At 41.3% G+C, this 27,719-nt stretch overlaps 2 protein-coding genes across 2 annotated transcripts in view; one reads left to right on the plus strand and one right to left on the minus strand.

Moving 5' to 3' along the window:
* The window catches only part of PMPCB (peptidase, mitochondrial processing subunit beta), a 267,948-nt gene that overhangs the window by 140,906 nt on the left and 99,323 nt on the right, over positions 1 to 27,719 (plus strand). The gene's annotated exons all lie outside the window — the stretch shown is intronic.
* Positions 8,596 to 27,719, minus strand: part of RELN (reelin) — a 468,247-nt gene continuing 449,123 nt past the window's right edge. The window contains exons 61-64 of the mRNA XM_032796143.2: positions 26,928 to 27,147; positions 24,472 to 24,669; positions 23,945 to 24,043; positions 8,596 to 9,701 (exon numbers count right to left, since the gene is read on the minus strand). Coding sequence (XP_032652034.1) covers positions 9,605 to 9,701; positions 23,945 to 24,043; positions 24,472 to 24,669; positions 26,928 to 27,147 — 614 coding nt within the window. The 3' untranslated portion in view covers positions 8,596 to 9,604. The remainder of the gene's footprint in view (positions 9,702 to 23,944; positions 24,044 to 24,471; positions 24,670 to 26,927; positions 27,148 to 27,719) is intronic.

The following is a 27,719-nucleotide window of genomic DNA, read 5'->3' on the forward strand; positions in this document are numbered from 1 at the left end:
GCCCGGAGGCCAATACCGTCGATTTGCGGCCACACTAACCCTAATCCGATATGGTAATACCGATTTTAGCGCTACTCCTCTTATTGAGGAGGAATACAGAAACCGATTTAAAGAGCCCTTTATACCGATATAAAGGGCCTCGTAGTGTGGACGGGTGCGCAGTTAAATCGGTTTAACGCTGCTAAAATCAGTTTAAACGCTTAGTATAGACCAGGCCTTGTATTTACCTGTTTTTTAGGTACCTACCTACGTACAGCTCTAGGTGCTAAAACCAACACTAGCCTTTCCCTACTGTGGCTAACATAATTCTTCAGTCAAATTATGTAGGACCAATTTTCTCTAGTCTCTGTAGTGAGAGAGAAGAACAGGGAGCACTAATCTATTAATACCCATCATTATGCATCTTTGAAATACAGCAATTTCTATGCTGTGAGACTAAATGCTCTTTTTGGTTTCTTTAAGCCCTTTCCCCATTTATTTGGTGTTCTAAATCAAGCATGCTATTTTAAATCAGGATCTAACATTAGAACATTTATATTATATTCAATATTTAACAAATCTCTTTCCCTGAGAAGCAAGTTGTGCAATTCCTGTCACGTTTTCACTGGCTAGGTCTATTTCATGTCTCTGAGGTCTTTTGGAAAATGAAAATAAAATGTTTAATATTTTTTTTTAACCAGCTCTTGGTGGGACCTTCTCAATGAAATTGTAGCAGGAGTCTAGTCTATGTCAAATGCTCTGAGTTTTAACAACCAGAATTGCCAATTTCTGGACAATAGGTTTACATAAGGGACAACTGGGAATAGGGAAACCTGAGGGTGTGCACCCTGGGCCTAGCATGTGGTTCAGATTTTCATTCATAGTGACTTTCTCTTTTACAAAGGAAAAGTGAAAGTCTGATCTAATCAGCCTCTGAATGGATGCAAGGGCAGATGCCAGAAACACAAAAGCTCTAGCCCAAGGGTAGGCAACCTATGGCACGGGTGCAGAAGGTGGCACGTGAGCTGATTTTCAGTGGCATGCACATTGCCTGGGTCCTGGCCACCAGTCCAGGGGGCTCTGCATTTTAATTTAATTTTAAATGAAGCTTCTTAAACATTTTAAAAGCCTTATTTACGTTACATTCAACAATAGTTTAGTTATATATTATAGACTTATAGAAAGAGACCTAAAAACGTTAAAATGTATTACTGGCACACAAAACCTTAAATTAGAGCGAATAAATGAAGATTCAGCACACCACTTCTGAAAGGTTGCCGACCCCTGCTCTAGCCTCTGACCCTGAAATATTTTGTAAATCCTAGCACAGATCGTAACAGTCAAGTGGATTTTAGATAGTAATTGGACCCTGAGCCAAAGACCTTAGAAGTCAAAGGAGTTTTTTTCCCATCAATTTCAATGAATTTTGGATTTTGCCCTTAATGTGTCCTGCTAACTGGTTGCCTCCTGTATCTTTCACAAGTATATTATTTTCAGTAAGTCTTGAAAAAGATCCCATAACAATACTGTAAGGATTCTTGTAATGAAAGACCGAGCATTATACAGTTTCCCTTCTCATTGCAAACAGTTTCTTGGAAACAGGTGTACCTGTAAATCCTTTAAGTTGTCCATTAGGGAAGATTTCATTTTTGTGAGCTGTTTTAATTTCCATGCTTATAATAATTGTACTCAGACTATCTATAATCATTTGAGGGGCTTTGCCAATGTGATATATTACAGCTTGAGCTTTTCTATGCAGGGCGGGTGCAAGGATGTTTTGTGCCCTAGGCGAAACTTCCACCTTGCGCCCCCACACTGCAAGCCCTGTGGCAGCTCTCTGCCCCAGCTCACCTCTGCTCCGCCTCCTCCCCTGAGCACACCGCCCTGTTCTGCTTCTCTCCCTCCCAGGCTTGAGAGCTGAGCAGGGGTGGGGAGCGGTTCTCCTGCATGCCGTGCCCCCCCTTACTTGCTGCTGGCAGTCCTCCTCACGCCCCCCTGCCCCAGGTCCCTCCACCTAAATGCCAACGACGACCGGGGCGGCTGAAGATCTGGCCGCCGCAGTTGCCATCGAAGGACCCGAAATGCTAGTGCCCTAGGCAACCGCCTAGGTCGCCTAATGGGTTGCTCTGGCCCTGTTTCTATGGCAGCATAAAGGTGAACTACATGCATGTAGTCATTAATTTCTACTGCATACAGAAAGCTGTTCTTTCTTGAAGTCTCCTCCATTACATTCTATTGGGTTAAGTGGAATTGCGCCCACTGATATTAACTCTGTGGCCCTCTCCTTCCAATTCAGCCCTGTGCCACATCCCTGGTGAAAAGAGGCAGGAAGATCAGTGGATAAGGCAATAAGATCAGTGGATAAGGCAATAAGATCAGTGTCTCTCTCAGGAATTCTCTTGCTATAGGAGTCTTTCTTGGATGGCATGTCAGTCCAGACAGGAGCCCCTGGTACATGGAGATGTGCTGGGGGCAGTTGTATTGTGTTCCAGCCATTCTTGGCTGCTGCAATCACCCTTTGGGGCCACAAAAAGCTGGGCTCAAGTTAAGGCAGCACACAGGCTGGTCTACCTTACAAATGAGGTCAAAGGGCCCCCAAGCTGGCCCAGGACGTGGAAAGTACAAATTTGTACATAGCCACTTTGCCCCCATCTTGAGCCCTATGCTGAGTTCAGCTCTGATGCAGGGATGAATTGGCCCTTGTGATGGTCTTCACTCAGGATGGTTGATAGGGGAGCACCATCTATTGCTCAGGGATTAGGCCTTTGACCTGCAGGGGGGATTGTTGATAGGTGACCCCAGATCCTTCCCTCCACTGGGCTCCGACCCAGGGTCCCTGGAGGGTTATCAGTGGTCTGACAGTCAGGGCTGCTTAAGGCTGATTCAGTGACACCCAACCAGGTAGCCAGACACCTACTTGAAGTGGCCAGAGCATCTTTGGAGAAACAGGTGTGAAGACAGGTGTGTTAACGAATGGCATATGTTTAAACATGTACACCAGATCAGAAGCTGCCCAGAACCATTCACTGTAACAGAGCTGGAAAAGACACTGGGTAGCATCAAGTGTGGAACAGCTGCAGGCTATGACAACATATCTCCAGAATTCCTGAAAAACTTTGGTTCCCTGTGCTTGGCTTTGGCTTGTGAAATTACTCACCAAGGTCATCAATGAAGGTTGGCTACCGAAGATACAGAGCACCACAAAAGTCACTGGCCTCCAAAAGCCTGGAAATGACCCAAGTCAAGCATCAAGCTATCGTCCCATATCATTATTGTCGGAGTGCTTCAAGGCACTAGAGCGCTTGGTCCTATAGCGCATGTTACCTGACGTGGAGAGAATTTTGAGCCCTGACCAAGCTGGCTTTCGCTGAGGCCGTAGCACATGCGACGTAGCACGTACTCACACTGACCACATTTGTTGAAAATGGCTTCCAGAGAAACTTGAAAACAGGTACTGTTTTCATCGATCTAACAGCGGCATACAATACGGTATCACACACTGGCCTGCTCATGAAGGTATCACGGGTCCTGCTACCTTGGGTCACAGGCGTTGTTGAACTGTTCCTCTGCAATAGGCAGTTCAGAGTCCATATGGGGGAGAAGAGAAGTGCTTGGATATGACAGAGCAATGGGTTACCCCAGGGCTCTGTGCTTTCTCCAACCCTGTTCAACCTTTACATCAATGAATCAATGCCATCAACGGAATCACAAAAGTTAATTTACGCAGACAACATCTGTTGCGGTATCCAGGCCCAGACGTTTCACAAGCTTGATACCACCTTAAACTGGGACATGCTAAAGTAAGACTTGGCGCCTCCAGCCACGCATCATAAAAACAGTCTACAGTCTGTTCCATCTTCATCACACCAGTGCATCCTGAGAACTGAATGTTTATCTGAATGGTTAGAAGGTGAAGTATGAAGTAGAACCAGTCTACTTAGGTGTGACCTTAGACTGCACACTGAGTTGCCATACCCACCTGAAGAAGACAGCAGCTAAAGTGAAGACGCACAATAATATTCTTAGCAAACTGGCAGGTTCGTCATGGGGTGCTCATGCTCCAATTTCGCGGATGTCAGCTCTTGCCACCTCGTATTCGGTGGCGGAGTACTGCACACCAGTGTGGAGTCGATCGTCGCACACCAAACCGTCTGGCAGCTGCACGTAGCAAAGTTGCTCTCTTTCTCTCAGGCAGCAACTGCCTCCTCCTGCCTCAGTCCTAGGGCTTCCCCCTCTCCTCTCCCGCCTCCCATTCCCTGCAGGTAGTCCAAACAAAGTAAAGGAGATTCACCAAGTCTGGAGTTTGTATGAGAGAGAGAGAGAGGGGGGAATACTTCCCTCTCAGGCTGTCTCTGCAGCAGGTCCTTCCTTCCTCCAGGGAGGGGCCTTTGGGCAGTTGTTGAGGGAGAGATTCTGCCTTCCCTCAGCTCTTCTCTCCTGGAATTGCAGGTCTGCCCTCTTCCCTGGTCTGCCTTTTAACTCCTCCTCCAATTGGCACATTTGCTACAGGTGTGGTGGTGTGGGGCTGGCTGGGCCCAGAGTAGTTCCTTATCCCCTTGTTGCCCTGTCTGTATATTCCATCACAGACTCAGTTTCGCTAACACCATTTCTGTCACCTCCTGAATTTGGCCCATTGTGTTGTTTAATCTGATGTTACAGTGAGATACTTTAGTGAGTCTCATATTGCTCTGTCATGTGGATAGTTACTAGCCTAATGTGGTGGGGTCCTTTCAGAACATTATTGCAACTTCCTTCTTCTGCCAAGGTCAGAGCAACAGACGATGGTATCAGAATATTAATCGTGCACTAATGGAGAAATAATGAATTGAAATTATGACAGCATTGTAATTCAGTGGTTTTATTTGTATCATACTAAAGGATTAACAAGAAAATAAAATATCATCAACAAACAGACATTTTCTCCTATCACCGTATCAGTTGAGTGATAACTCACTGTGTCACTGTCCTGAGTGTAAGCAGAGGAATAGTCTCACTGTTGTGGGGAACTTCCCAGATTTCTGTATTAATCTGGTGCAATCCGATGGCAAAAGGATCTGAGTCCTCGCCCCCAACTCCCTTTACCCGGATGCCTCCCTGATCTCAAGGACTCCTCTTCCACTCTCCCATATGGCAGAGTCCTCGTAACCCTGATTAAGGCTGGGCCCAGGATTCTGTGTGGGTTTAATGCCTAGTCTCACCCTGGGTCACTCAGGACTGGGGCTAAGATGTTCCCACTCAGGGGTTCTCTCTCCTTACCTGTCACTTCCTAACCCACTAATCATTACATTGCATTTAAACCAAATACAATTGATTAAATAGCAAGTGTAAGCAAATCAGGGAAAAACTGAGCCATTAAAGTCTCCAGAAATCCCCTCTGGGCAGGGGACTTCATCAACAATGGTCTCTGGCATGACCCAGGCCTTCTGCCCCAGGCTCTAGCTGTGGTATGGTGATACTGCAGGAAAGACATCTGCTGTGGTGGCAGCTACACCCGGCAGAGGGGAGCAATTGGGTCTGCAAATCTCAGCTACAATCTGGTCATTCAAAGGCAGTGATTTTTACTAGAAAGATGAGCAACAGTTTAATTGTCCACATAAGGCTCTGGGCTGCATAATATAATAGTAAACATAATAAGAAACATGTCTCTAAAGCTCATGTGCATTGGCAAGTACCTAATGAGGCCTAGCAGTTACAATCCAAGCAATCATGCCCTTCATTGACCAAAACATTGCACTGAAAATTAGGACTGTCCTAAGAAGCTACCATTCGGACATGATTAGGCTGGTCTGGAGGATCACATTACACTATTCTTGAATAATGCTAACTGCTCTCTCTGATTCAGGGACATTGGAGTGGGTTCAATGGTACAGTATACTGATCTGCTAATTTTCAGCATAAAAAAAGGTTGAACTCTCTTTTCCTGTAGAATAGTATCTTATAAAGACAACATGACTGCTTCATTATCCGTGCTGTATTGTATCATTTCATGGTTGTAAGTGAGGGCTGCTGACTAAGTTGTTGCTTCTTAAAAGCGAAAGCAAGTTGGGGAACAAGCACATATTGCAAAATAAAATAACAGATTTTACTTGGACTGTTGAATCCAAGCTGGCTAGATCATCGGGCTCAATGAGTAGTGCTCAATGGCTCGATGTTTAGTTGGCAGCTGGTATCAAGCAGAGTGCCCAAGGGGTCAGTCCTGGGGCTGGTTTTGTTCAACATCTTCATTAATGAGCTGGATGATTGGATGGATTGTACCCTCAGGAAATTCATGGATGACACTAAGCTGGGGAGAGAGGTAGATATGCTGGAGGATAGGGATAGGGTCCAGAGTGACCTAGATAAATTGGAAAATTGGGCCAAAAGAAATCTGATGAGGTTCAACAAGGACAAGTGCAGAGTTCTGCACTTAGGATGGAAGAATCCCATGCACTGCTGAAGGCTGGGGACTGACTGGCTAAGCGGCAGTTCTGCAGAAAAGGACCTGGGGATTACAGTGGACAAGAAGCTAGATATGAGTCAACAGTGTGCCCTTGTTGCCAAGAAGGTTAACCGCATATTGCACTGCATTAGAAGGAGCAGATTGAGGGAAGTGATTATTCGCCTCTATTCGGCACTGGTGAGGCCACATCTGGAGTATTGAATCCACTTTTGGGACCCCCACTACAGAAAGGATGTGGACAAATTGGAGAAAGTCCAGCGGAGGGCAATGAAAATGATTAGGGGGCTAGGGCACATCACTTATGAGCGGAGGCTGAGGGAACTGGGCTTATTTAGTTTGCAGAAAAGAAGATTAAGGGGGGATTTGATCGCAGCCTTCAACTATCTGGGGAGTTCCAAAGAGGATGGAGTGAGGCTGTTCTCAGTGGTGGCAGATGACAGAACAAGGAGCAATGGTCTCAAGTTGCAGTGGGGGGAGGTCTAGGTTGGATATTAGGAAAAACTATTTCACTAGGAGGGTGGTGAAGCACTGGAATGAGTTACCTAGAGAGGTGGTGGAATCTCCACCCTTAGAGATTTTTAAGGCCTAGCTTGACAAAGCCCTGGCTGGGATGATTTAGTTAGGATTGGTCCTGCTTTGAGCAGAGGTTGGACCAGATGACCTTCTGAGGTCTCTTCCAACCCTAATCTTCTATGATTCTATGTTAAGAACTCTAGCAGGCAGGAGTTTTGCTTCTTTTCATATTTTTAAATTCAAATTTTGTTGGACTTGCATTCTTCTTATTCCATTGCAATGTGGGTTAGTGATGACCAGCAGGAACAATAAACTCTGCACACTTCAGAGCTATCCCTGCCAAGGTGTAATATCAATAGATAAGATTAGCCCATTTTATAGCATTGTTTCTATTATACTGCTCTTGATAATGTACTATATTACTCTTGCTACTCCAGTGATACCAGTGTTTCACCAGTCACGTGGGAGAGAAAAAAGACAGAAAATACACTGAGCATACAGTGCATACAAGCTTCTTTGTGTGTTATATTAATAAAAACACAAACTTAAGAAAGAGCTTCCTTGAACCTGAGATAGGCAAAAGGGCAGAATTGACTGTGGAGTCCTCTGTGAACTTTGGCATGCAGAAATGACACATTATCTTTAGATATTATAGTGCTGGGCTCTAGCTATATAACTCAATTGAACGAATTTGTCACCCACAAATATTTATTCAAGATAAATGTCTATGATTTTGAGAAGCATCTGATCAACAGTACTGGTCTCACTTATCTGGAGTGTGATTAATTCATACTCACCTTCCTCACTCCCTTATACTATTGTACTCGATAGAAAGTGTTTTTCTCACCACGTAACAGCTACACGTGCTGTATGTTGGAATGTGGTCCATCTGTTGACATGCTATGCCAAATAAAATTATCTTAAAGAAAAGAGTTTTAATATCTTGGATCTTTGTTCAGAAGGAGGGAGTTGGGACTCTGTATTATAATACTTTCAGTCTTACAATAAAAAACTATTAAACTATTATACTATTTAATAATAGTTTGGTTAGATTCTCAAAATTCTTTCCTTTGACTAGATCTTTTATTTATTTTTAAAAAAAAAAGATTGACAAGAATGAGAGTAAAGTAATTGTCTTAAAAAGGAATGGTCCAGTCCATAGTGAAGGACACTGGAAGCCTGACCTTCTGGATTTTTGTTCCTAGTTCTGCCAATGATGCATTATGTAACTTTGGCTAAGTCAAAGTTTTCAATTCTAGGTCCTAGAGTTAGCCCCTAGTGGCCTGATTTTCAGAAGTGTTCAACACCCACATTTTCCATGAAATTGTATGGGATCAGTGTAAATATGGATTTAGTTGCCTAACTTTAGGTATCCAAGCTTGAAAATGTCTGTTCTTACTCACCTGCCCTCAGGTTTCCCACTTGTAAAATACTTATATATCTCAGAGGAGATATCATCAATTAATGTCTGTAAAGCACTTTGAGATTCCCAAAGGAAAAACACTACTGAAGCACCATGTACTAAATATTAAAAAATATTATACAGTGTTCATCTGTGTGCTATTGTTAGAATCTGAGTGAACAAACCAAATCCCTTACAAATAATTTCATTTAGGACACAATGGCCTGAAAAATCTAACAACAAACTAGTTTATCAACTTTACTTTATTGAAGCATGGATCTTTAGCTTGGTTCACCATATAGTGAAACATTTCATTTATGATATAAGACAGCTTAGGGCTATAGGGGCATTGTAATGTTGCTGGTGTAGGTACAACTTTATCAGAAGATACAAACATGACCCGCAATAGAAACAAACACCAAATAGAACACGATGAAACGTTCACTTTACAAATCACTCCATTACTACAGACATCAAATGGCAGTTATTGTAAGTAAATCAGTCACAGACAACTGTTTTACCTTTAGACAAGGAAATGGGAACTTCTGTTTGGGGTTTTATCCATAGCTGCTTAGTAAAAAAATTTAAATGTCAAGCATTCTTCTTATTCACAAAACAATGCTAACCAACAGACATATCGAAGAGTAAGACTGAAGGAGATCAACGTCTTTACAACTACTTTTGCAATTATCTTCTTGAGTAGGTATTGAAGTTTGCTTTATGCATGATATCAAAGTGTAAATAGCCCAAAAATCAGCAGCAAAATATTACAACATAACAAGTAAATACAGTGCCAATGTGTCATGTTATAGAAGAGAATACAAAGAAGACAATGATAACTTAATCATATAAAATATGATACAGAGCTGAAATACAAGTGCATTTAAATAGCTATGTGACAAAGAATGTTAAATACTGTACTTAATATGTAGTTTTTTAAACATAAAATCTGAAAAAGTCTTTGTGCTTAAACTTTTTTCCTGTTAAACAGATTAGTTGCTTACTTCCCATACTGCCACTGTAACTGATATTACAACAGATCACAATTTTCACAGACACGTCAACATTAAAACATTTACCTATGAGAAAATAAGTCACTTCTCATTAGTTCACAGTGCGAAAAAGTGGTGTACACTCTGTCTTGAGACAGGCTTTTCGTTATTCACCAAGCCAGTTGCAGAAAAGTCCTGATATCAGATGCAGTGCTAAGATTTAAAGAATGAAAAGCAACACATCACATGTTGGGAGGAAAATATAAATTTCTCGTTTCTTCATGGGTATCGTCTAAGTGACCTTCGTCTTCTGTTGTAGAAATGCCTGAGCCCATGTTGCCGTGAAAAATTCATCATGTAATTTTGTTTGCGAGTGCTGTTAAAATCAAAGGGTAGGGAGGAGGAAAAGAATGTCAGTCTCTTTGCATCTATTTTGAAATTGCCTTCTGACACATAAACTGGGGGGGCCAGATTCTCCACCCTCTTGTGCCTTGCACAGTCTTTTCTGCCTCTGCAAAGTGATGTAAAATACTACCATTTGCATCTGATAGCATGTTCGAACAATGACAATGACTGTACAAGGTGCAAGGCAGTTCAGAATCAGGCCACTTTGATTTTACTTACAATTCAGTATTTCAGAACTAGAGCAAGAGTTTAAATTAATTATCACTGAGGGGGGCTTAGGGCCAGATTCACTCAAGCTGTATGCACTCTATCCCCTCCCAACACAGGGCATTTCTCCAAGCCTGATTTATACTCCAAAAATCCTTGTCTCTCTCATTTACAGATTCCTAAATGGGAGAAATGCTGTTAACCCTTTTCCTCTTGAGTTCAGCAGAAAAATACTGCTCCACCTCACTAAAGTCTGGCTTTGCTATTGTGACGATTTGGGGAATCTGTTTGTACAACTTGTGAATTCAGGCCAATGTTACTCAGTTGTTATGAAAATTTCTGTATCACTGAATACCTCCATATGTATGTGGTTCCACTCTTGCTGACAAGGGCTATGTCACATTCCTCCCTCACCAGCACAATGGGGGGTCATTAGAATGCCACAACTACTTGTTCCCGGGAAAGTACCATGGGACAATGGTTTAGCTGAAGCCTAAAAGAATCAGTTTTATCCTATCTTTCTGCAGGAGGCTGGTGAGGGGGAGAGAGTGGAAAATCCTCAGCCAGAATAAAGGGACAGAGATGACAAAGCAGGGGTTTGAAAAGAGGTTATACATGAGAACCACACAAGAAGTTTTGAGCAGGCAAGGGGGAAAAGACAAGCGATTTTCATAGCAAACAGGGCCTAGTTTAGCTGCAGGACCAAACAAAATCAACAGGGCCACCCAGAGGATTCAGGGGGCCTGGGGCAAAGCAATTTTGGGGGCCCTTTCCATAAAAAAAAGTTGGAATATTATAGAATACTATATTCTTCTGGGGGCCCCTGTGGAGCCCGGGGCCTGGGGCAAATTGCCCCACTTGCCCCCTACTCCTATGGGCAGCCCTGAAAATCAAAACAAACTGACCTGGGGAGGGAAAGATAGGAGCTCCATGGTTGAGAAGACAATCCATGAATGGAGAAGAAGGACCCTGGGAAAACCCACAGAGGATTTTGACCCCAACCCAAAGAATGCGTTAGAGACCTATTATATGCCCTTGAAGCATTAACCCTGTGACCCCAGAGTGCGTACCTGGCTGGTGTGCTGGGAAAAGGTGTGTTAAACTATGGGAGAGTGAGGGGTTAGCACTAGTCCCAGAGACTAGGCAGTTGGACTAGAGGTCTAAGCTCTCAGGAGGGGATGCTAAACAGATTTGCACACCACTAGTGTGCCCAGAGACCTCAAGCCGGGGCAGTGCCTGAACTCTGTTCAGACTCTAGAGCTTAAAGCACATGGAATCCAGAGTGAGATCCTTTACAGGGTCTGCTGAGTAGTCACTTTCTTTTGAGAATAAAATAAAAACACTGTTCCACCTCCCAAATGGATTTGCTAAGTAGCAAACCCGTGAACTACGTGACTTTGACTGAGTGAAGTTTTATTTAAAAAACCCAACAACTCAAAAATCTTTAGAAGAGGATCAAAGAAACACATGGGAATAGAGTGACCAGATTTTAAATGATAAATCAAGACACTTTTCCATTTCCAAATAGGGCTCTTTCTTTGAAGATGGTGTGAAAGTAGAATAAATTATATTGTAAGAATAGAAATGTAAGAAATGTTGTCTGTACCTTTAAGCAAAATTGTTGGAATGTTGCAATCCAGGTGTCAGGAATACAGACATTAACATAGAACAATTGCACCGTTTAAGGGCAATTGGTGAAGTATTAGCCTTAGATCGATAACAGTTAGTAAGGAAGTGGGATATGCATGCTGTGCCCCAGGTGGTTTTTACTGTCTTTTGCTTTCTTTGTCCCTTTGTCTAACTCCTGCTCTTTTATCTGTGTAAATAAGACTGTTTAAGCCTTGCATGGCTGCTCACATTATCTGGGTGTATTAGCAGAGCGCTGTGCTAATAAAACAGAGTGGTCTGACAAATTGTGAGTCCTGAGTCTAACTATGACAATGGTACGGCTAAATAAAACAAAACAAAGGGAAATCCCAGGGCACAAGGGAAACAAATAGAAAATTCTGGAAAGTACCATGAAAAGTACCATGAAAAGTAAATTTCCTTACTGGCTGAATAGGATAGGAGTATTTGGGGGGCTAATATACATTACAACTGAATGGGTGGAGGCTGTTGTATCTAATCACTGGAAACTACCACCACCATCTAGACTTCAACTTCGTTTATGGGAGAGGGGCATGGCTGTTGCTATTTTTGGCCCTTTGGCTACACCTGTCCTAGCATATAGAACGGCCAGAAGATGGTGCAAGAATTTTGGTGCATATTATGTACAAATTCCGTAAAAAGGCTGAGCTGTATTTAAATATAAACATAGTTAAAATAATCTACATTGAAACAGTTGTAATACATATAAACAGCTAATATTTGCCAAAGAAGCCTTTTCCCGTATGTTCAAGCCCTCCCTTAGGTTAGGTGTCTGAAGAGGCCACTTTCAGAGCTGGAAAGAAGGAACTGGGAAAAAAGAGAGGTCTCTCTAGTGTTTCCTGCTGAGAGGCTGGTTTCTGAACAGTGTGCCTTGTAATATCTTCATCTGGCCAAAAGTTATAAATCCAAGCCAATATATTCCTGGTGTGGCTCCACTGATTAAATGCACTTGCACCAGAGATGTCTCTCCAGATTTCTCCTGGCAGCTTAATTCCTAACTGGTGGGAATGCCACTGGGTCTGGAGAAGAAGCTTATAACTTTTATGATGATTCAATACAGTTCTGCTCCTAAATGCAAACTTGCACATAACCCTGAAGAGACTCACTTTTGAGGCTATATGGCAATTCTAAGCTCTACCATCTGTGCCGGTGGCGTGGAACTCTGAACAGCTACATTTGGTTTAACTTTGCTTGTAATTCTCATTAGCACATTGGTGAATACATGTCTCATTTAAAGTTACAAGTAAAATCCATCCAGAGCTATGAGAATGAAAAAATACATGTAGCATAGAATTCAAACATCTGACATTACTACAGTGCCTTTCAAGCCTATTGATCACAAATCACTTCACTATCCATATATACACATCACTATAAAACAACCATATCTAGGTGGGGAGCGTAGGACCCACTATGGCACAACACTGGGACGAGAGGGGACAGATACATTGGCCAGAACCCTGGGGTGAAACCTCTGATTTTAAAAATGAAAAGAAGGTATCCTGGGGAATTTAATGTCCATACATTGCAGCAAGGGCCTAATTTGTAAAGTCTCATCAGAGAGGTCCCACACAAGAAACTGCACAGAATGAATTTATCTCAGAATAATAAAGGGCAGTGTTGACTCTATTGGACTTTAATGCTGTTCTAGGAAGCCCAAGTATCATACTCCTGATGCTTAAGGCCAGTGCACTATCCCTTCTGGACACTATTTGCAAAAAATATTAATATTCCCTCAAGGCTACGCTAGAAGCCATCTTAGTCCAACATCCACAATCAGATTCTATGAGCAACCAACAATACTGATGGTTGCCAGCATGAGAAAACTCAGTGATTCAGCAGAACAACTTCTACCCACCACAGGATGAACTGTCATAGGACCTGATCCGATCTTTTCTGGTTTCAATGAATGCAGGATCAGGCCTATAAAGATCAAGTCTCAAGGTCAGATTCACCCTTGTGGCTGCAAGGGGGTGGGGCGCAATTTTCAGCCCTGTGCATCCATGAGGGGAACACTGACTGCACCAGAGTGAGAGAGATTCAATCCAAGGAATGCCACCATAATTCCCTGGGGTGATTCCATGGAAAGACAACAATACATTCTGGTGGAGTCCATGCAGCTTCTGGCTGGTTTGGCTCTGCCCCTCCAGGGCTGATCAGCCTGCTTTGGAGGTAGTGAGGCTTGGTTTTGGTACCCCTGTGATGAAAAGGATGCTGGCAGCTTGGCCTATTTACCTTTGCTGCAGGTGGACTGTGGGCCTCTGTTGCTGGAGGTCCACAACCCAGGGAGTTCAGCAAGTCCTAAGTTTTGTTATAAAGGTGATGCATGAAACAAAAAACTGGCAGCAGGTGTCACAATTATCTCTCTATTTGGGGAGCTAGGGCAGGATGGTGAGTTTTCATTGTGAATGAAATGTAAACGCTCAGCTTGCAATCAATTACCTTCTCTCTTCCAAGTGCATAAGCTTATTTTTAGTGAATATGACCCTTAAGAAAAAAAGATTAGATACACATTTCTCAAAATAAGCATGAACCTCCCCGGGCAAGAATCGCTTTTACTGTGTATAAAGAAACCACCTGTATAAAATTGACTTCAAAATTATCCCCTTTCCAACAACTAACTGAGAACTTAATTTACTAGACTACACTACTTAATTTACTAGACTACACTAAAATAATTGATGCTATAACTGTGCCCGCCCAGTTTTTCAAGCCATGCAGCTTCTGGTGGGAATGGATACAGTACAAACTCTTGCATTGTTACAGTAGCTATTATGCCAGAACATCTTTCATTTAGGCATTTTTTGTTGAACATTTGAGCTTGATTTCACCTGGCTTTTACACAGAAAGGGAAGTTCTGCACTACAATAATTTATTATAGTTTTGTGTGAGACTTACAGTGATTAGCAAAGCTAATGTTTCCTGTGCACCTTTATTTTCCTGCCACTTTATAATCTAAGGCAAATCAAATATATTTTTAAGAAGAACAAATAGCTCAAAATAAGATTTGTTAAAGAACATTAATACACTATCGTCTCTGTCTAACATTGCTTACCACCTTAAATATAATGACACTAATAAGACTTAAGCAATAATAATTATGCTACAGACATTTTAAGGAAATAAATGAAGAAATTTATAGAAGGTTATCATGTGAGTTATAGGCCAGAAGCAGTTGCTTAGTCTTTGACTTAAATTCAATCTATTAGTGGTATTTTACAAGGTGGTGAAATGTATTTGTTGTGTGCCTCAAGGAAAGAGTTCACACATTTTACTATGTTAAATCAAAACTGTGCAGTACAAGGAAAAAAGTAAGGTATGGAAACAAAACAAAACCACAAAACAACAATTAAGCTAATGGTCAGTCCTTTAGTTGTGCTGATAGGACCCAACCTGACTCCCACTGAAGTCTGTGGTAGTCTTCCCACTGACTTTGGTAGGAGTTGGTTAGGGCTTGAAGGGTTGATTCAATGCCCAGTGAAGTCAATGGAAAAATTCTCATTGCCTTCATAGAAGTTAGATCTGACCTTTGGTGCAGCATATAAGAGTATATTCTGCTATCTGTGGGCTGGGGTGGAGGCATATGCATATCATTTTATTAACTATAATGGAAGTTCATACATTGATAAGAGAACAAAGTCCAATAGTACTTTATAAGAATACTTTAATAGCTATATCATAAAGCCATTGCAGAAAAGGTAATTCTGCATTTATTGGATTTAGTGTCTGTAAAGAAGCCCTTTAATGTTTTTATATAGCGGTACGGAAATTTATTTCTATTTTTTAGAAATAAACAGATTGGTCATTAAGACTTATGAAGATGCTGCTGTTACTATTTATATTGTAACAGTTTCCATAATGTGCGAGGTGAAACAATCCCTGCCTCAAATATTATGGGATCTGAATAGAATCATTTCAATTGCAAAGGGAACTTAGACACCATTACAATTTCAGTGAAAGGGCACAATAAACTTTCCAAGGTTCATCAGCATGCACTGATCCTTTGGTGCATCTTTGGTGCACTTACCAGATCACTGGATGAAAGGTACAGATGAAAAAAAATCTGTGGATCATTTGACAGAATGAATAGTAACAAACTCAGGAAGCAATTATTGCACAATCCAATCTGTCACCTTTTTAGGGCAATCTGCTTGTATTTAAAAAAAATTTGGGGGCCGATACTGCCCTAACTTACACTAGTAAATTGTAAGTAATTCCAACAAAGTGACTGGAGTTACACCACTGTAAACGAGAGCAGATCTGGCAGACACAGTATAATGCAGAGCCATGTTGGATATGCTCAGTAAGCATGAACAATAAAGCAATTTATGAGGAGTTACTCTGTATGTGTCTTTTAAGCCTCAGCAATTTAACATGATTTGTTTAAAATATAAATTTCTTAAAGTTGGACTATTATCCTGCATTTTTTTGTTTTTAAATCAAACATGGCCAAGCGAATAAGAACATTTGGTAAATAATATGTATCTATTCTAAGACCATTAATTATTTTTATTTGTTATTTATTTTTTTAACTGTCATGGCCCTCAGAAACAAAGGCTTCTGGATGCCAAACCAAACTTTAACCTAAATCAAGCCTTTGAAAATATGAAAGGCAACACTGTCTGATAAATAAATATAACAGTGTTTAGCATGAGTTACAAACCGCCTAAGAATGGTGACAGACTCCAAGCAAAACGCTGGCCCCGCTGAAGTCTGGCAAAACTCTAATAGGATCAGTATTAAAACCTATGTCTCTAGCTACTATGGTGATTAGAAATGCCTAGCTGCATAACTATGGCTGTACAAAGTGATGCTGTTATAATAAGCAAAAAACCCATCCAATAAATACTTATTGCTGTTTTAGTTACATGGGCATGCATCACTGCATATATTTATTGTACATGTTTACGGACACACAGGAGATAATTTTGGCTTTAATTCTGTAATTTTAATTTACTGAAAATAGTGGAAATTTTACATCAGGTCTAAGGGCCAGATCCTGCAAGTTGTTGAGCATCCTCAGTTCCGACCTACTTCAAGGATTGGTGGGAGCACTCAGGAACTCTACCATGATCAGGGCTCTCAATCCTCATTCAGTTACAATGCTCACTGTCTTAACTGAAAGTTTGCTTGAGTGAGGTGAACATATCCTGCAAACTTTAACTCCTCATGGCACTGAGAACCCTGCAGAATCAGTCTGTGAGGAACTGTTGCAGGGTTTGGGCCTTTATGAGACAGCAATGCATGCTCACTTCTTTGAGAGTACAAATGGGGCCGATCCCTTTCCCACAAAATATCATTATTGACAAAATACAGGGTTAGAGTCTTTAAAAGTACCGTAGCTGTACTACCAACGTATATTTGATATTATTTCAGGGAAAGTACTTACCTTACTCTAGTGTAAAACCAGTGACAGCAAATAATGAAATACAACACAAATTAGAAAATGCCTTTCAATGCATGCAGCACTGTGACTAGTCATAAAAGCCTGATGAGGTTTAGAGGCAATATAGGACTTTTCATCTCTTTTGAAAATAAAAATTGAAAAAATTATTTCCTGATTTTTAAAATCAACATTTATATTTTTATTTTCTATAAAAATTCATCATGCAATTTTTTTTTAGAAACATAGTAAAAGACAGTCTTAAAAGCACAGTCTGCACCCTACTAAATTTGGCATAAGTCTTGTGAATACAAAGATAATGCCTTAACATTTTAATTGTTCCTTTTCTTTATTACAAATATTTTCAATAATCTTGAGGTGAAATGTTTCAAAGCATTGCTTTCTGCTAAAGAAATGAAGCAAATGAAAATGTTTTTCCACATGAATATGTTTTGTTACGGCTAGAAGATATAATTTGTATTTGAATATTGCAAAAAAGCATAAAAATTCTTTGCAACAAATGCAACACAAAATCCTCAACAAATCATTTGTGCCAAAAGTGTAAGATTATCTCAACAACGAATAGCATGAAGTGATGGTTTATGGAGGGATTATTTCTGTGTTCATTATTGCAAAGTTAATCCCCCCCCCACACAAAAATTTTGGGGCCATATCCTACATTTCTTGCACAACTAAAATTCCCAAGGATGTCATTGGGAGTTTTGGGTGCTTAAAGAATGAAGGATCAGACCCTTAGTTTGCAATTTATTCCCCTTCAGTTCTGAATACATTTATCAGAGTTTACTATTTCTTTATAAGTTATTAAGGGCCCACCCTGTTTACAAAGAAATGGCTTTTCAAGAAGCACATGCAAAAAAGATGTGTGGTTTTATTGTGCAGCAGACAGACTGTGAATTACATGTAGAGAAAAACTGAAGTGCAAATGCAGTGCAGAGCTGGACGCAGGCTGTTTTTAGGGTAGAGGTACTTGGGCACAGAATAAGCATTCTTCTTTTAGAAGTGGAAGGCGGGGAATGGGAGGTAAGGGAGAATTACTTTTTTATCCTAAGAAGGGCCACATTCATTGATCATGTAAGAAATCTGCCGAAAACTTTCTTCAGAAGTACAGAGAACAAGTATGCTGTATTAACAAAAGAAAACTTGGTTTAAAGGGACAAGATGACTTGCTAGCAGTTTTACCCCCACTTTATAGGTCCACCACTATTAAAACAGTTTGACAAATGATTAGCTGGCAAGATCATACCAATATATACTATATTCATAATAGCATCTATATTCACTCTGAGCACTATTTGAGCTGCATTACAGGATTAGGAATATTTCTGTTGCATTAATTGAATGATTCAAAGAAGTATTACAGATAGGCCCTTGTTTCCAGCCTTCCTTATTGCACACATAGGTTTTGCACGTGCAAATTAACTGCTGTTCTAAATATTGGCATATTTGTTTGTGCAATCTATCTTGGGAGAAGAAAAAAAAATTGCCTCCACAAAAGGAGAGGCGAGGCTTGTGGAAATGTAGCCCATGCAGTGTCTTCTGCTCACAGGCTAGTGGTATGTTTGTGTTATCATAATCAGGAGTCACTCAGAATGAACAATATATAATAATCCTCTTTATAACTCAGCTATAAACTATGTTCTGGATGCTAAATTGGCATGGAGTCTCAGGAGAAAATTAATTTTAAATATCTGGAGAGATGAGAAGAGCCAAAGCATCAAAATAGAAATTATAAGATCATGTAGGTATAAAAATATTCATAAAAGTAACTCTAGAAACTGCTTTATTGCTAAGGGATTAAGTGGCCACTAGAGGGCACTGTAGGAGGGCATAGGGAACATTTGTAAATTGCTGGAAAGCATAATCAGACCAGCACTCTTGCTTCCAATGAGTCCCTACCGACCACAACATCCTTGGAGGGTGCCACTACTCCCAGCCTGCTCTCTATGGCCACGTCTATACGACGCGCCATTTCGGCGCGTTAAAATCGAAAGCTCGGAGTTCGATATATCGCGTCTCGTCTAGACCGGGATATATCGAACCCAGAGCGCGCTTACATCGATTCCGGAACTCCACCAAAACAAACGGAGTTCCGGATTCGACATGGCGAGCCGCGCACATCGATTCGGCGCGGTGAAGACGGGTGAGTAACTCGATTTTAGATATTCGATTTCAGCTACGCTATTCTCGTAGCTGAAATTGCGTATCTAAAATCGATTTTCACGCGTCGTGTAGATGGGGCCTAAGTCCCTCACTCTTCTTGAAGGTGGAAATCTTCAGGGGACAGTGAGTGCATACTAGCAGCAGATGCTGGAGGTGAGGAGAAGCTGGCATGGAACCTACAGTCGTTCAGTCGTGTAGTGGCAGTGATTAGAGGTGGGCTGGGAGAATCTGGCTGTCTGCATGCTTAGGGAGGAAAAGTAGTGAAAGCAAGGGTGGGTTAGAGAGAGGAGACGTGGGGAGTTGTGGTAAGAAGGGGCACCTCAGTACAGAATGCTGAGAAGTTTAGAGAAACAAGATGGGTGAGGTAATATCTTTTATCGGACCAACTTCTGTTGGCAAGAGAGACAAGCTGACCTGAACGACTTGAAGAAGAGCTTTGCATGGCTCGAAAGCTGGTCCAATAACAGACATTACCTCACCCACCTTGTCTCTGTAATATTCTGGGGCCAACACGGCTATGACTGCATTGCATACGACAAGAGAAGAAGTATTGTCATCCTCAGCAGCCTAAGGATTAAGATGCTTACTAAGATACTTTTATAGCTTTAAAAGCGTTTGAATTTAATAACTTAAGATCCAGATACTCAGGTCTCACTGAGTCACATCCAGAGCAGAACATGGGGCAGGAGTCAGAGATTGCTTAATCCTTCCTTTGTGCTCCCCTAGTCCTGTGGAAAGCTAAGCAGTATTTCTATTCCTGACAACAAGCTCTAACCCATGCTGGCTACAATGGCCCTCCTGTGGCTGTGGCCTTTCTGCTAGCACAGGACTGCCGGAGTTCTGTTCATGGTCTCTGATCATGGTCTCAATTCCCCAACACGCCTCCTGTGCTGGACAAGAAATATAGTGCATATAGCTTGAATAGCCTGCCCTACTCCACACCAACAAGAGAGTGCCCTATGCAAGAGGAATCTCCACCTGCTCCTGGGTGGCTTTCCAGCCCCTGTGTGCCATGGCAGAACAAAGGGTTTGGACTGGGAGATGAGGAGCTGGTCTTTAATTTGCAGCCCTCAACCCCCTGCCAGAGAAAAAGGAATACAAAGTATGATCATTGTATGGTTTAATATTATGGCTGGAATAGTAAGATTTATAACCAGATAGTGTATATAGTGTTTATACCATCTCCCCCTGGAATGTTTGAGATGTATGTGGGAGCTCCTCAATACACATTGACAACACAGATGACTAGATTTTTAAAATGAAAAATCAGGACATCTGTCTCCTGGGGGTAGAGCAAAAGAAGGCAGCGGAGGGGATGATTTTGATGCGGGGCAGGGAGGTGTACACAGAATGGTGAGAAAGAAGAGTGTGTGCACCCCTTGATTTGTGCCTACTCCTTGATTTGTGGCTTAGCCATGCAATGCCTCTCCCTCTCCTTCACCATACTGTACTTCTGGCTCTATGTGTTGAGGAGGGGTAGTTTGAGAACTTGAGCAGGAGGGGACTCCCTGGGAGGTCTCCTTGGGAGTCAGACAGGTTGTCAACATACGACAGGCCTGGCCAGGGCTAGTCCTTGAGGTGAACTCAGCTGGCCTGTGAACACTATTACCAGCTCAACTAACTGGTGTCTTTTTCAGGTGGCCAATCTGCAGGGGTTACAAAAATGGGGCGAAACTCAGATTTTATTAAACAGACAGGGACCATCAGAGAGGCCCTGAAAACAGGGATATTCCTGGTTTTCTGGGACATATGGTCACCCTACATATGAATTATTAGTTATTTGCTGACTAATACTCAGATAATACCCTCCCAGAAAACACTAGCAAGGGGACTGGGGTGGGGTGGAAAATTATGAGAAGATTGCCCCTTGACTTTTTCCTTAGATCAAACCATTGTGGAGGTAGGTTTTGTTCTCTTGCAGAGTGGGCAGTGATTCTGTGCCCATAATCCATGGATCAATACAGGACGCAACTCTACCATTCTCTGTGTTCCCTGACAACTTAGCTCCAATGAATGCCCCCGGCATAGGGTATTTTTGTGTGCAGAATTTAGTTTGTAAAGCCAAATTATGAGATGACATAGATGGTGGTGTAAGTGACAAGTTGAAATGGAAAGGCAGGGCTGCAGCAGGACAAGCAGTCTATGGAGAAGTGGAAGAAGGTTTAGGGTAAAGCTGCTCCTCCATTACTTTTAATTAAAATATTTTATTTAACCCTTTCAGAAATAAAATAGAGCACAAAATTGCACCTGTTGGTTGGTACAGCTCTGCCTCTCTATCTCCTTGGCATATGCTACCCCAATTAATGCTTGCTAACACTGATTTATTGATAAAGAACTTACACCACCATGTTCTGGGGCTGTGAATCTGACCCAGCATATCAACTTTCCTGTGCTTCCAGGACCCATTTTCTTCCTTATCCTCTCTCTTTTTCTCTCAGTTATTGAAAATCCCAAGGAAACTCAGATATAACGAACAGTATATGTCTAGAGAATCAAGGAGAATTAAGAATTAAAGATGATTTGTATTATGAATACAGTTTGTGTTGCTTAATGTGTGGATGTAAGACCATCCAGCATTAATAGTAATAATGGTAATAATTAACATTTATATAGAGCCTTTCATCTGTATTTCTCAAAGCACTTTACAAAAGTGGTTATCTATCATTATCCTGATTTTGAAAACGGGAGAACTGAGGTTCAGAGAGGTGAAGTGACCAGCCCAAGATGAAACAATGAGGTACCAGCAGAGCTGGGAAGACAACCCAGTCTCCCAGCACCTACTCCAGTATCCTGTATCGACTGCATGATATTGACCCCCCTTGGCAAGCTAAGCAAGAGTTGGGATTTTGAGTGCTTTGAGTTTGTGCTATAGCTGAACATTACTTAAAATAATTTTTTTTATGTAATATGGAGAATATTCAGATTAACTACAGTTCTAACCAGTGCAGGTACAGAGAGATACAAAGAGGTCAGAACTAATTAACCACTAATTAGCACCTGCCATATGTGCCATTGTGTAGCATTTTTTAAATCCTGAGAGCAGCATATCTTACAGTATTGTGATTAGCAGGGTTTTTGATTCTACATCTGGCCTTTTACTAACATACTGCTATAGCTCTGTATGTACCAATATCTGCTGTGGAAGTAAACAGTTTATTTGTAATGGTCTGTCTACCTTGAGAGATTGCGACTTAAATTCTGACAGGCATATAGGTGCTCACCTGAAAACCTATATCCAATATCCAATGCAGAGAGCAAAGGTTGTTTTCTCTATTCTGGCTTTGCCCAAAACTCTGAGAGAGCCTCAAAAAGTCCTCAACAGGAGCAATGGGGAAGAGGAGGGAGCATGATCTGCATAATTCCTCTTCTGGACAGCATGATAGGTCACATTGTCAGAGAGGTTCTCCTGGTATTCAGCCTAAATTTTCTTCTTCCAAATTCTATCTCATTCTTACTAATTATACTTAATTTCAATATAATCAATGTTTAGATTGCTTAATTTTTTTCTCAACTGCTTTTCTCCTTTTTTTCAACTTAAAAAAAACACCTTAAAGCAGAGAAAAGTGGGAATGTTGCATAAGCATCTGTACTTTTCCTCAGCTCAAACAGTGCCCTAAATAATTAGCATTGGGTGTTTACATCCTTAGTCATTGGGAGATGCCAAGAACCATGTCCATCCCTCTGTTCCTTCAAACTTAAGGTTAATGCTATGAAGGCAGAGCCCGACAAGGTGTGTAAAAGCAGTGGAGCGGATACAGCTACTTAGTGTTGGGATCAGAATGGCCTTTGTTTGGGGTTGATATGAATGCCATGCAAGCTGGTGCGCCTCAGTGGAAAGCAGAACAGGGCTAACTAGAGATCAAGTAATCCAATTTGCTACTGTTACAAAACAATACTTGTGGTGCCTCTGCTAGTTTGAATTTAAAGACAGAAACCTCATTTTTATAATTACTAAATCTGGATGTCATCCAAATCTAATTTCTATGCTGATTTTTTGACGTTTTTCAATAAAAAATGAACATTTGAACCTATCTATCGGGAAGACACGCTTCTCTCTGCCAACCACTGTCAGCGATGAGTCTCAGCCCGTCAAGGCACTAGCATTTCAGCTCTACTGGAACTAAATTGTTAAAGAAAAAGCAGATAATCTCTCTGTGATGTAATACAGTAAAAATGGGTTAATATTGAGAGTGAGACCCATTTTATTAATGGGGAAATCGATATGGTGAAGACACTTTACTTGGTAAAATCTTGACGGGGGATGAATACAGAGCTCGGATCATAGGAACCTGATATAGTGAACCCTGTTTCTGAACAGTATCCTTCTTACTAAAAAAAGGAAATGAATACGGCATTAATTGCTAATGCAATTTTTCAGAGCCTTATTCAACAACATTACTCTGTACAAAGAGCAATACAATAGACTATTTTGTATCTTTCAAAGGATGTAAATCAACTTTATATGGCAGTATAGTTGCTGAACACACACATCCTTTCAGATATCACATCATAAAATGTTTCAAAGATCTTGATGATTTATATGAATAAACCAATATTTAAAGATGCTAAAGTCCATGCTTTCCCTTCTGTATTTCTCCATGATGTACAATATGCTCCCCTGGTCTGTAACTTTATTTCCTGGTTGCCTTAAATGCCGATCTTTGTAGTCAGTGCAGAACATAATCAAAGAATGATTTTCAGGGAACATTTCTTACTGAGTTTAACATTCATGCCATGCTGAAGGAATTTCAATGCTTTTTGAGATGGAGATGTTATGAGGTGAATCTGATACTCACAGAACGACTTCTACATGGTCCAAAGCCCACTGATCATGACCTGTTCCGTTGTGACGGGGCTGCCACCAGCGCAGTAAGACTCCTTTCATTCGTGCCTCCCTATGGTTGCAAACAGAAGTACCAGCTAGACCTCCATACTAAGAAGGACCCTTTCCAGCCTGCCTATCCACCCCCAAAAATACTAAAAGCAAAACCAAAATATTATCCATGTGCTCCTAAACCACAATATACAGCATCCATAAAGAGTTAAGGGGAAACAATATAAATACTTTTCACTTAAACTGAATTGATCCAGGAAACGAAAACAAGGTTTTGATGGTTTATTCTTTTATATTTTAAATTTAAAGTAAAGATTTTGCACTTATTTTAATTATACCAAAGGACTGCAGGCTACGTTTTTAATTATAGCTATAATTATCATCCTTTTCCTCCACATTCGCTTGTCTCCTCTTTTCCTGCACAGATTCCTTTCTGCAGGAAATTTATAGTATGCATTTAGAAATAATGCAGTGTGATTGGGTACTTACAGCGGAACATTGTAAGACACTCTTTGGGCTTGTATAAAGTCCTTTGGCTGATGCTGTGCTATTACTTGCCATGTAATTCCATTATTTACACTGTACTGGAGTAGAACGGCCTTGTCCACCGTATTCGGATCACTCAGGTTGGTATTGCAACTCTCTGTTTGTGAAATGCTTCCAATTTGTAAAACAAACATTATTTTGCTGTAAAACAGAGGGAACAATGATTTTTGATGTATGCAATGTATTAAAATAGGAGTGAAAACATTGCCAACTTGTTATTATACTTTTTAAAAAATACAGAACTTCAAGAATAATTACTATTAGCAAACAAATAAACTGCTGTAATATCCATAAAACACAACCCCTTTTCTCAGTAATAATATGCTTTGTTAACAGTTTTCTGTTTAAGTATAATTTTAACATGCATCTGTGTAATTGAGGCAATCAATCCATGATTACAATGCAACTGCTCAAAAGTGAGGTGTATCAATAGTGCCAAAAGGTCAAACAGGAACATGTACAAAAAAATAAAAAGGGAAAAAACAAAGGACAAACAATAATAAGTGCCTTCTAAATACTTGTTCAGGTACCGAAATAAGAAGTCAAAAGTTTAACTTTATAGATGTAAGCAGTGTCAGGATGAGCTCTACCCTGACATCTGGAGGTGAATTATGGCGAGTGTGGAAAAGAATTTCAGGAGCTGATTTTGTTTGCATAGGCACACCCACTCCACCTAGCATAGCCCATGGCAGCCTAAAATGGTCACTTTAACAGCTGTGGGATCCCCAATTTCTCTGTTATTGGGGCAGGAGCAATAAAGTGTTGTTACCCTGATTATGTGAATGAGGGACTATGAACCTGTTTTATGACAGAGGTTCTCACCATCACCTAAGTAGCACTCACTAGACAAGGGACATGGGTGCCAAAACCCAGTGAATTAAGAGAGGTTGGAGACTGGTGTGTGTATCTGATGGTATGGGCCCCCTTTGAGGGCCTGGAACACCATTTGCACTGTCTCCTCCTCTCTCTACTGTTGAAGAGCAGAGCTAATTTTGATTCCATTAGGAGTCTATCTAGAGGCTGCTGAACTGAATTCACTTTGAGCCAATGGTGCACCAGCACTGGGGCTCCCCTACTACAAGCTGACATCGCTAAACTAACTGAGCTGAGATCACTCAGTGCTGTGTTAACTAGTGGGGAAGCCTGAAGATCTATTGCTAAGTGGCTGGCAGAGTGGAGCAGTTTGCAGCATAGTTGGAGCAGCCCACAGAACAGTGAGTGGAGCGGAGCAGAGTGGAGCGGTTTGCGAGGACGGCTGGAGAACTGGCACAGCTGGTGGAGTGAAGCCGGTCGTGGTGAAGGCTGCAGCAGAACTCCATGGAGAGGCAGGGCAGTCGGCCCTGGCCCATGTAAGGTGCCCCTTAATACCCCGTGTGCCCCCCCCATTTCCACCCAGGCTGGGGGGGTAAAATTCTGCAGATAAACTTTTGAACTCTGTGGCGGCACTGACCAAGGACAGAGACTTTTGGGTTGTTGGACTTTGGGATGACTGGACTTAAGACCCTAAGGGGAAAAGGACATTGCCAAAACTTACTTGATGGGTCTTCTGCTCATGGTTTATGTTATGAATCCTGTTTGTGGTGTTTCCCCAATATGCCACATTGTTTCCTTCCTTTATTAAAAGGATTTTGCTACACTCAGACTCTGTGCTTGTGAGAGGGGAAATATTGCCTCCTAGAGGCGCCCGGGGGGGGTGGTATGTAATTGTCCGAGGTCACTGGGTGGGGGCTTGAGCCGGTTTTGCATTGCGTTATTGAAACGGAACCCCTGGATACTGAACCCGGCCCTTGTTGCTGCCAACTCAGAGGGGCAGAAGGGTTATATGGATAATATTTTGGCAAATTTGTGGAAAGCTCCTAATCCTAATTTTGCCTTTTACAATTGGCCTCAGTGATAAACACAGTATCCTGTAAGCATTCCTTCTATTAAGTACCAAACTTGACAGATTTCATTTTGCAGAAACAGCAGAGATGTAAAACTATTCTTGTTAGCTGGTAGGTGAATGTAATTGTAGTTTACCAGTAATACTGGAAGTGGGTCTGTAATTACTGTTAGCATCCTCACTCACTAACGGTCCAAACAGTCTGGTGTCCAGTCTCTGCCAACAGCCTCATTTTCAGTGTTGGCTGCGTATACAGTGCTCTCTTGGGTGTGCTAAAACCATCTGACCTTTCCAGCCAACAGTCACTTCCTATTCTGTGACAAACTCCTAGCTAACAGTTGCTAAACATTTTGCTGCCCTTAATTTTTTCCTGCTAAAAGGTATATGCCAACCTGGTAGAGCCCCACTCCTTCATCGTTATCATTGGAACCCTACATGCCATTTCATTTTTATAAATAGTTACTTCTGTCATGAGCAGTTAAGGTGGTTTTTCAAATTAATAGTAAAGTGTTATTACCTTGCTCGGGTGAGATCCAGAGGTTTAGTTATAGCTTGTCTTATCTGACATCCGTTAAAGTACAGTGAATCTCCATGGGCATATGGTGCCAGCTGTCCACATCCATTCCCTATAACTCCACCCTGAATAGTTTCCCAGTTTATTTCAGTGACTCTTTCAGATTCAAAGTTATCTTTAATGTAACTGGGAAGCTCATGGCTGAAAACAGAGCAGTCATCACCTAAGAAGGACGAGGCGAAGTTATAATACAGACAAATATCGAAACATCGAGAAAAAAATGACCGAATTCAATTGAAGATTCAACTTGTTGTAGTTACTGCCACAGACAGGGCCCTGTGTATAATATGACTGCACAGTGGCATGCATTGCTTCCTAATTGCAGATTATGATCAAACTATTGTATAACTGTGCATGAGAATCTAAGCTTTCATTTTAAAAAAATAAGGGCATGATTCTCTTCTCATTTACAGCAGTGTAACTACATTGATTCCAGTAGGATTTGCACAGCAATAGGGAGAGCAAAATCAGTACTGAAGTCTCTAGTCTTCCTGTTTGCAATGAAAACCTTCAAAATGTGAACCTAATGTAAACCAATGCAGAGATGTCTGCCTAAGTCTGGAGGAGGCCTGAAACAATTGCTTTAGTGGAAATGTCTCTAAGGCCGCATCTACACTACGGGATAAAATCGAATTTGCTAAAATCGGTTTTATAAAACTGATATTATAAATTCGATTTCATGCGGCCACACTAGGCACAGTAATTCGGCGTTGTGTGTCCATGCTCCGAGGCTAA

The sequence above is a fragment of the Chelonoidis abingdonii genome, chromosome 1, assembly GCF_003597395.2.
Source record: "Chelonoidis abingdonii isolate Lonesome George chromosome 1, CheloAbing_2.0, whole genome shotgun sequence".
In the NCBI taxonomy this organism is placed as follows: Eukaryota; Metazoa; Chordata; order Testudines; family Testudinidae; genus Chelonoidis; species Chelonoidis abingdonii.